The 10,852-nt window shown below is 38.7% G+C and overlaps 1 protein-coding gene across 1 annotated transcript; it reads right to left on the reverse strand.

Annotated features, from left to right (window-relative positions):
• Positions 1-10,461, reverse strand: LYSMD3 (LysM domain containing 3). Its single transcript, XM_021699377.1, has 3 exons — positions 10,322-10,461; positions 6,279-6,541; positions 1-957 (listed from the first exon to the last, which is right to left on the reverse strand). The coding sequence occupies exons 2-3, from the start codon at positions 6,531-6,533 to the stop codon at positions 295-297; spliced, it is 918 nt and encodes a 305-aa protein (XP_021555052.1). The 5' UTR covers positions 6,534-6,541; positions 10,322-10,461; the 3' UTR covers positions 1-294.
• Between the last annotated feature and the right edge of the window lie 391 nt (positions 10,462-10,852).

Raw genomic sequence — 10,852 nt, forward strand, 5'->3', positions numbered from 1 at the left:
TTGAGTAAGAAAAATGATGCATTTTCCAAGTTAAGAACATCCTAGACCCATATTTAAATTCATTTTTGCTTTAAGCACTGATACAAGATATAGATTTACAACTCTCAATATCAACAACTAGCAACTGTAGGAATTTATACTCAATCTATTTGCAACTGGCTCCAAAAAGAAGGGTGAAAAACAAGAGCATCTTCAGTCTCCCTAACTTCTGCCTTTAAAGTGGTTATTGAATGTAACTGATTCACCACACTCCAGATACACATGATCATTAACACTGTAATTATGAGCTCACTGCTATGTTTTGTGTTGAGCAGCAGGTGACTGAGAATCTTGACGATATAGTTTATGATCATGTTGGCCAAAGGGTATTCCTTTAGTTGGACCAATTCCATTTTCCACTTCTCTCTGTTGTGATGGGGGTGTCACTCCTGAATGCAAATGTGAAGAATCCATTGTTGAATGGTGACTAACGTCCACTTTAGCTAAAATTTCATAATACAGCAAATAAAATACTGGCGTTATTATACCTACTATCAACATTATCACTACAGCTGTCCACCACCCTATTCCCCAGTCTGCTCCATAATAAGGATCCTTATGTTGAATGTTTTTGTTATCAGGTTCAAAACGTATTTGTTGTGCTGTTAAAGCAGATACCACCTCATTAAGGTTCTCTCTTTTGGTGTCTGTACATTTTACTATTTGTTCTATGTCTCGATCTACTTCTTTTAAAAAGTTATCAGCTGACTCAGTGGAAGAAAGAGAATCATTAGCTGGCAAAATTTCCTGTTGTTCTGGAACATACTGAACAGATGAAGGACGTGAAGCCTGTCTTCCTTTTGGAGGATAAAGTGTTTCAGTCAATGAACTAAACTTTTTAACTGGAATTTTGATAGACCTAAGGGCAAAAAAGTCTTGGTCGCTGATGAGATTGTTAACCCTCTTGATATCTGCTACCTGTTAAAAAAAAAAAAAAAAATAAAGCAACATTCAACTGAATTCTCCATCAAAACAGAGGTAATAGTCATTCATCCCAGTTACTTTTGGAAGGGGGAAAAAAAAAGTTGAGCTTAATTATTAGCAGTATAAGTTATCACACCCAGAGAGATTTTATTTTGTGGATGACAGTTCTACATCACTTTTTGATCTACCAGTCTTGAGAAATCACTAATTACTTTTTACTATCACCCATGTATTATTAACACTAATGTTAGGTATTTAAGTAGATTCTGGGATCCTCTTATATTTCTCTTTGTACATCATGCACAAATATCACGCTTTCTGTTGTTTGTAAACAATTTGGGAAGAAGGAACGATTACAAATATTTATGTTCTTTCTTCCAGTCTGGCAATTAAAGTGTAGGCAAATGTCAACTTACCCAACTAAACCTACCGTATTTTATCAAAACTCAGATGCCATCAATTCTAAGATGTGCCATTATTTTACAAATCATTAAGGGGGGAAAAAAAAAACCCAAAACACCAAATATTGAGAATACCACCACTCCAATTTCAAAGATGTTAAAATGTGTGAAAAAAAACATGCACCTTAGAATTGGTAACATAATTTATCTCCCTCATTTGCCTTCTGATGATATTTTTTCCGAACTTCTCAGTGTTCATGCACTGTTCAATTACTCCCACGATCGGTCATTATTTATAAGCTTTCCCTACAGATTATACGGTCCTCAACCTGTCTGTATATCCTATCCATCTGCCACTGTCAAGAGGGAGAGCACGGGAGTGTTCCTCAGATTACCAATTATAATGATAAGCTCTCCCACCATCTTTAAGTAATCAGTCCCATTCTTGATTTCTATCAATGCTTTAACCTAAGCCCTGATCATTTATCACCTGATTGATGTCAGAGAGGCAAAGTGACTCTAAGGATAAAACTTTTCTGGCTTGGTCAACTCAGTGGATAATGATATCATTTCCTAAGATATGGAACACTCTGGAGGGAGAAAAGAAAATAAACACAGATTTTATACATGTTGACTTTGAGGTGACTGAAATATCTAAGTGGAAGCTATCCAACAGACAGTTAACAGGTATGTCTGAAATTTGAAAGAATGATCTCAGGTAGAAATATAGATTTGTGGATTACCAGCAAAAATGGTAATTGAAGTCACAAGAGTAGACAGATTCTCTAAAAAAGGCTGGGAGAAAAAGGTGACATATGAAAGATCTCTGAGAAATGCCAACATTTGAGGGGTATATTGAATAAGAGAATCTACAAAAGAGATTAAGAAAGAGTGGCTAAGGGGCGCCTGGCTGGTTTAATCAGGAAAGTGAGTTCGAGCCCCATGTTGGGTATAGAGATTACTTTAAAATAAAATTAAAAAAGGAAAAAGAAAAAAAAAGAGTGGCCAAGAAAGCAGTATATGATGGTGGTTAAAAGTATGGACTATCTGGGTTTGAAGGACAACTCTGACAATTTTCAAGCTATATGACTTGGGGCAAGTTATTTAACCTCTCTGCAATTCAATTTTCACGTATGTAAAATGACAATAGTAACACTACCTATCATATAGGATTTTGCAAAGATTAATAAATTAAAACACATGAACATTTAGAATAGCGATATACAGTGTGTTATAAAAGCTATAACATTTAATATTTTATATTTATATTTAATATATTTGGTATAATTAAATATTACTAGCAGAAAAATCAGAAAGATGCAAAATCAAGGAGATCAAACAAAGAGGGTTTTTAGGAGTGGTGAACTGATCAACTGCAGATTTCTGATCAAGTCCACTGAAGAATGAGAATTCCTGGAAAAATCAGTTCCCTGGAAGTATATGTGTGGGAGAAGGATGGAGAGAGGGCTAAGGAGTAACTAGATGAGACAGTAAAGAAAAAGGGTGCTTTCAAGTTTTACAACCTCAAGACTGTTTTTTTCTTAAGGCAAATGAAGAGTCATTGACAAACCCCAAAGTCTGACCCTATTCTCTTCAAATGTTCATTTGTTTGGTATTGTCTATTCTGACTAATAACTACTCCATACTCTTTCTGAACCAGGCTTCCAAGTTTTAGTAGTCTACCTCGGTTCTCACTCTGAATATCCCTATATTTTCTTTTATACTAACTTCCTTGGTTGCATTTGGGATTCCAACCTTGGACCTTCTGTCCTCTTGTCACTGTTTTATGACAGGCATATTTTTAATAATTTTTAAAACTAAGTATTTATAAGAAGAAAACAGCACTAAGTACTCGATTTTTCAAGTGACAAATCCTTTTGTAAGGATCATCCTTTTTGCTGCTTGAGCTCCTGGCAAAAGGGAGCACTGCTTAACTCCCTAACTCTATCAATTTTCCCTACTGTGGACAATGCCTTCTTTCCTCTAATGCTAAGCTAACCGCCCTTTCATCATTCTTCATTTTAAATGAGGTATCAGCTAATACATTTTGTGAATACCCCCAAATGATTTTCTGTAAACTTCTCTAGCCTTACTACACATATTTTAGTCTAAACCCTGATCATCTTCACTTGAATTATTCCACTAACCTCTTTATTGGGTCCCCTCCAACTCACCAGCAGGTTTCCCTACCATTTTGTAGCACTCCTTAAAACTTTATAATGGTGTTCTTACTACATAGATCAAACTTCTCCTCAGTTATCTCAACGTGCTTCTTCCCATTAGTCTATGCCACTCATTTGTGGAACACCTATTAAATTTCGTCTGTTGTTCCCCTTATTTTCTCCTTCCACATCACTGTCGTATACCTTTCTCCTCATATACTCATACAGTCATATACTTTTTCCTTTTCACCTCATTGGAAATATGACCTATTTTTAATCATTCAGATGGCATTTCAAATTTCTCTTTTTCTAAGACAATGTATCAGGTTCTTTAAGGAAAACCCATGTCTTTCTCTAACAAAGCTACTTGACCACACTCTTCTCTTGGACCTCCACCTTAATAATTTTAGCTTTCCCCCTAATTTTTAAATCTTGATTACTTTCTATCAACTTTCTAAAGCACATTCTGTAACTTATTTCTCTACTTTCTAAAGCACATTCTGTAATGTCTCTACCAACATGTATTCACATGGTTATTTACACGCGTGGTTATTACACATTATGACCTAATAATAGTGTTGCCATATTTGAACAAGTTGCAAAAAAAAAAAAACCTCAAATCCAGCTCTTCTTACCTCATCAAGAAATGTGTTTCAATAAAATACTTAATTAAATTTTTAAATAAAAATTTGTCGTATCTGTTTTGATCAACTGAAGTGCAGTAATTATTCAGAGAGAAATAATACACAGAACTTCATGGTCACAGGAAATTTTTTAAAATTCAATTTAAATTTACACATATTTGTATAAATAAATTTATAAATATATATGTTTCTATTGCAGAGAACTATAATAGGTAACCAATAAAAGGTTTTCAAGTACAAAAACATAAAAGACTGTGGGGGAGGATGAAAATATTAATCAAAGAGAAAAAGGAAAGATAAAAATTTCACACTCTTAAAAAAGTGCATATGGGGCGCCTAGGTGGCTCAGTCAGTTGAACATCTGACTCTTGCTTTTGGCTCAGGTCATGATCTCATGGGTCATGAGACAGAGCCCCATGTCCAGCTTCAGGCTCTGGGCTCCATTCAGGGGCAAGGCTGAAGGTTCTCCCTGTAGCCTCCTCCACCGCCCCTCCCCCCACTCGTGTGCTCTAAAATAAATAAATTTTTTTTTTTTTTAAGTGCATGGAAAGAGTATTCTAACAGTCATATTTTTAAATATCAATATTGACAACGTTCTGGAAATTATATCCTTTAAGTCATTAGGAAGTATTTAAGCTCACTTTAAAATGTGCAAAGAGATACACAATACATACATTTCAAAATTCGATTGGAAGTATGAGAACAAAAAGTTTGAAAAAATGTTCTAACAGTTTCCAGATCAATGTGTTCACATGAAAAGATTCCATGCTAAGGAGGCAAGACGGACATAGTGATACAGATATAAAACGGGTTTAAACAGAGTTTAATATTATTAAAATAAAAAATATACCTTTCCTTTTATCTATCAATCCTACTTTTGGGAATCTATTCCACAGAAATAAAGGTACCACCATTTAAAGATATAGTTGTGATGATATTCACCACACACTTCAAAACGTGGGAGAAAATCCTGACTATGTGATAGGAGAACCGCTTAATAATTATGGCACATCCATACTATGCAATACTAGAAAGCTATATAAAATGAGTTAGATCTGTAAGACAATGAGGGATGTCCATGATATACTAAGAAAATGAAAAAGGCAACTTGAAGCATAATAGGCATAGTATAAACAAATTTTTGTTTTTTTTTTTTTTTTCATTTTTTTAAAGATTTTATCTATTCATCTGAGAGAGAGAGAGAGCACAAGCAGGGGGAGAGGCAGAGGGAGAGAGAGAAGCAGACTCCCCCGCTGAGCAGGGAGCCCGATGCGGGGCTCAGTCCCAGGATCTGGAGATCATGACCTGAGCTGAAGGCAGATGCTCAATCATCTGAGCCACCCAGAAGCCCCTAAACCAATTTTTAAAAACAAAATCACCAGGGGTGCCTGGGTGGCTCAGCTGGTTCTCCCTCTGCCTCCTGCCCCCTGCTCATGCTCTGTCTCTCTCTCAAATAAATAAAATCTTTTTAAAAAGATAACAAAATCACCAACACCCCAAGTATTTTATATATAATATATATTTATGTATCATATGTATATTGTTTTTTTTAAAGATTTTATTTATTTGACAGAGAGAGAGAGCATGTGAGAGAGCACAGGCAGGGGGAGAGGCAGAGGGGGAGGGAGAAGCAGACCCCCCCGAGCAGGGAGCCCGTTGCAGGGTAGTCCCAGTCCCAGGACTCTGAGATCATGACCAAAGCCAAAGGCAGATGCTTAACTGACTGAGCCCCCCAGGCACCCCATATGTACAGTGTTTTTATAAGCACCAAAAGGTATGGAAAGAAACACACCAAAGTGTGTTATTTCAGGAAGCTGAAGCAGAGAAAAATTTTCTTTATGTATTTCTATATTCTCTTACAACTTGAGTAAGGAGAAAGATAACACATTTGCATCTTTTCAATACTAAAAACAGAATCATGGATTTAGAAATAAACAGAAATTCAAGTATTCACTTAAAAGTGTAAAAAGTTAACAGCTACCAACATAACACAGATTTCTATGGAAAGAAAAGGAAAAAGAAGATAAAAGAGCACAGAACTTATTTCAGTTTGTGCTAATGAACAAATTATTTTGGACAGCATTATGCAAAATCAAGTGAAAACTTACCGTACAACAGTACTGAAGGGCTATTGCATTTAAAGTATCTCCTTCCTGTATATCTTTTGTTAATACTATAATGTCATCAAGTCTATCTCTTGATGTACTTCTTCGGATTTTCTCTTTTCCTCTGGATCGAAGCTCATACACTTCAGCATCCTCCTCCAACACATCACTGTCTGTACAATTTCCAAACGCATGTACTTGACCACTTGAATGAACTCCTGGAAGAGGAAAACTACGATTCTGATGTCTCCCTGCCATGTCAAAATCTGAGGAGGAAAGAAGAAAACTTTGGAATGTACCTGATCCTTTACCTGAGTTACATGAATCTTATATTCAGGACACTTAAAAAAAAAAAAAAAAAGATTTTAGTTATTTAAAAATTTAGGTTAAAGTTTTACAGATGTTAAAGTACAATTAATGTATCTGGTGGCAGAGACAATGGGACAGGAGGAAGAGGAAATCCATTCTTATAGACCATATATCACAAAACGTGGAGGTGATAAACATTTTCACAAAAGTAAATTGCTATTTTTTTTAAGGTCAAAAAACTAAGCTCCACTTATCCTGAGTATATGAATAAAATTAGGAAATATTTTTGTATTATGTATTAAAAACCTGTGATTGTATATGTACAATTTATAGTTCTGATGGACTCAAAGTATATGTTTTATATGTACAAACACAACACTTTAATGAATCCAAATATTCTGGCTTGTTCTGCATTTTAAGTGCATGTGGGATTAAAATATCTTTTGTACTACCTCTCTACCTCCCTGCATCACACTGACTTATTTTTTTTTTACCTCAGTATTTATATTTAGTACAGTATGTGCCTTCTATGTAGGTTATAATTTTGCCCTCAACCAGGGATTCTTATTCCTTAGATGCTTTTCACTAACCTTTATCAAAGTCCTCATCCAACTCAATTTATGGTCCATAAAGACTTAAGAGATTTTAGGTCACTACATTCATTTCTACTTTAGAAAAGACACTCTAAGACTGAACACTGACTTAAGTTAAAAGCATACATCAATGAATACTTTTTGTTTACTTATGCACTCTCCACTCACCTTCAAGTTGACCTGTTCTCATTAAAAACAAAAAAAACAAAAACATATAAAAACTAATTCCACATTCCCAGTGCTAGCTTCCTATTAATTGTTTACATAAGAAAGGACAGTAGATTGCTTTCAGTTATTGAGAAAGATGGAAAGAAGTAGACAAGTACTAAAAGGCATTTTGGAGATAAGACTTCATACTGTGACTTAGATATGAAGAGAGGTAGGAAGTTAAGGATCATGTCAAGATTTCTGATTTGCATCACTGAGTAAATGGTGATGCCATTCTCTAAAATATGAACACTGGAAGAAAAGCGGGGGGAGGGGTGCTGGACTATGATTATAAATTCCTCTAAGAGAGCCCCAAAGAATGTCAAATAGCCAAATGGGTTATATAGTCAAATTCAGAAAGGGTTAGAAATATAATTTCATGGTTCACGTGCATAGGTAGAAACAAACTGTGTTGGTATAGATGAGATTAGCTAAAGAAAGTACAGAATAAGGGGCCAAGACTGAGCCTTGAAGAACTGCTACATTTGGTATCTGAGTGAAGGAAAATCAGCCTGCAAAGAAGCTAGAAAGAGATACACAGAAGAGGAAGAAACCATCAAAACACTGTGTAATGGAAGACAAGCCCAAATGGCATCTTTTTTTTTAAGATTTTATTTGTCAGAGAGAGAGCGCACAAGCAGGGAGAGCAGCAGGCAGAGGGAGAAGCAAGCTCTCCACTGAACAAGGAGCCCAATGCAGGACTCGATCCCAGGACCCTGGGATCATGACCTGAGCCGAAGGCAGTCTGCTTAACTGACTGAACCACCCACCCAGGCGTCCCTCAAATGGTGTCTTAAAGGACTTAGTTCAGTTGTAAATGCTACAAATACATTTACAACTGAAAAGAGTGAAAAAGAGAAAACAAACATAAACCCCCCAAAAGTCTGAATTTGTAATATGGATGACAACAGATTACGTTCTGCGTGTAGGCACATACGTATATAATTTATGGACTATTTCATATCATTGAATCCAAACCCTGAAAACCAGTTTCTGACCCTGCTCTACAGCAACACTTGCAATGCTTTAAAAACTCAAGGGTTTTTCTATTAGGATAACATAGATAACTAATAACTATATATTAAGCAGACTATTTCGCCCATCCCCACCCCCTATGGTGCTACTATTTATTACCATGAACTGTGATTCCTCAATTCACAGCCACCAAACTAAAGAAAGCTATCCACATTTTTCATCTCTAAAGATTTTATTTATTTGACAGAGAGAGAGAGATCACAAGTAGGCAGTCAGGCAGAGGGAGAGGGAGAAGCAGGCTCCCTGCTGAGCACGGAGCCCGATGCGGGGCTCGATCCCAGGACCCTGTGATAATGACCTGAGCCGAAGGCAGACGCTTAACCGACTGAACCACGCAGGGACCCCTTCACATTTTTCATCTCTAAAGCAGTTTTGAAGTCCTGGTCACGCCTATTACTTCATGGAGTTCTAACCAAGTGACAACTCTAACAAGTTTAAAGGTTAATCTTGTTTTAATACCATAATAAATTAAAGATGCTTTATTTTTAATTCTCAAAAAGTTGAAAAAGTATCTCACCTTCACCTAAAATAGATAACAGTTTTATTTCCACTTACTTAACCGAGTCTTTTCTATCTTGTGTTTTTATTGTAGGAAATGTCTGTGAATCCTGTGGAGTTGTGGGCAAAATTTTATACTTATGTACATTTTTCGGGGGGGGGGGGGGTATTTGTTTTCCTGTTCTCAGAAGGGGTCCAGGTTTTAAAAAGTTAAGAACCACTTAATATACAGCAATTTACATGTGGCTATACTGACCCATTTAGACTTTTTTCCCTATTCTAATAATTTGTTCTTAGAATCCCAAACTGGCTTAGAACAGCTGAAATTCACTGATCAATGCCCAAAGCCATTTCACGTATTTATGTCAAACCTTCTCCATGGTACATTGCTAAATAATACTTAAAAGACTAGAACTTCATCTCACTATCTTTTCACTCTCCTGTGTAATGAAATGGAGGCAGAAGAATACCACAAGCTGGATATTGTTTTTGAATAATCAAGAATTGGTTGTGCCTCCAGTCAAAGTGGAAAGCTAGACTCAAGCAGATAATTAATTATCTAAGCCAACCATACAGATTAGAAAGTACATTGTATTCAAGTCATCTGGCTCAATTTTCTTCAACCTATCTTAATTCTTAGAGTAGGAAGAAAGCATGAATCCCCTCTTAAGAAAACTGAAAAAAGCTTGCATGCTATCTAGATTACAAAGAGTCGCAAAAATTACCAATGGATACGTTAAGGCGTTCATCAGCTCACTCTGATGATGACTGAAAACTGAAACTGAAAATGGTTTCCCAAACACCTTCATAATTTGTAGGAACAGTTGTTGGGTGTTTCGCTTTGCCTTTCCTTAAGCAAGAGCAATAAAAGGGCCATAGGGCACAAGCTAGTTCAGCACTGAGACAGTCTCACAGGGACTGTATCCGCCAGGGCCAATTTAGTTTTTAAAAACTTAAATTCTCTCCCTCTCCATTCCACACACCTAGTTTTTTTCATTTCCCTGTTTACTCCCTGCAAAGATCTCGGATTTTTATGTTACACCATCACACGGTGGACAGTGCTGACGAGAAGCCGTGAGCATTTATTCAACACAAACAATAAGTTGTGGGGAAAACATAGTGCTTAGGTTGTAAATGCGCTGATCTGGGAATCTGGCAGGTAGGAGTCCTTCCTCTGAGGCTCAGTTTCCCCGAGACTGTAACGAGGGGCTTCAGTGGGCTTGGTCGCGAAGGTCTCCCCTGCCTCGGGGTCTCCTCCATGCAGGCCGGGATCCGAGCCCTGCCCGGCCGCCCCGGCTACACCTGCGGCCGAGGGCTCCCAGCCATCTCCAGTGAGGGCGCAGCTGGGGCCCGATCCCGCCGGCCCGGACAGGGACACCCCCCATCTCTCGCCGCCATCTTTACCTGTTCTGTTAGCAGCGGGGACGCAACAAGGAGCCGGCTGCCAGGTCCGCCGCCGCGGCTCCTGTCCCGGGCAAATTCATGACCAACCCTCCGTTTTTGGCAGCCCCCGACCTCTGCCGCCACCGCAGCCAACGTCTCCGCCTTCTGGGCCGTGCGCCGCCGCCACGTCCGCAAACCTGCCGTGCGTCATCGCGTCAAGTGGGCGGAGGTGGGAAGGAGAGGGGGAGGAGGAGGAGGGCGGAGGTGGGAAGGGGCGGGGAAGGAGGCAGAGGGCGGGGACGCGAGGTGGAGACCAGACCCGGGAGCTTCCCAACCCCTGGCCCACTCCGGGCGCGCAGGCGCAGGGATGCCTCAGGGCCCGCTGGCGGGGGTCCGAGTTACAGCCCCGCCCCTGTCTCCTCCCCCTCTGCCCCACCCCTTCATCCACCGGGAAATAGCTCGGAGGACGAGGTCCGGGGTCTAACCCCGCGCTCCAGGGCGCCTGGCGCGCTGAGCCTTTGTCCTTCGTCCACACAGTACTGGCCGACTGTC

This window comes from Neomonachus schauinslandi, chromosome 7 (genome assembly GCF_002201575.2).
Source record: "Neomonachus schauinslandi chromosome 7, ASM220157v2, whole genome shotgun sequence".
NCBI lineage: Eukaryota > Metazoa > Chordata > Mammalia > Carnivora > Phocidae > Neomonachus > Neomonachus schauinslandi.

Coding starts and splice junctions, on each gene's coding strand:
- LYSMD3 (XM_021699377.1), bottom strand. CDS start 6,533: ATGGCAGGGAGACATCAGAATCGTAGTTTTCCTCTTCCAGGAGTTCAT. Junction 958..6,278: donor CCCTTCAGTACTGTTGTACG/GTAAGTTTTCAC, acceptor TTTTTTTAACAG/GTAGCAGATATCAAGAGGGT.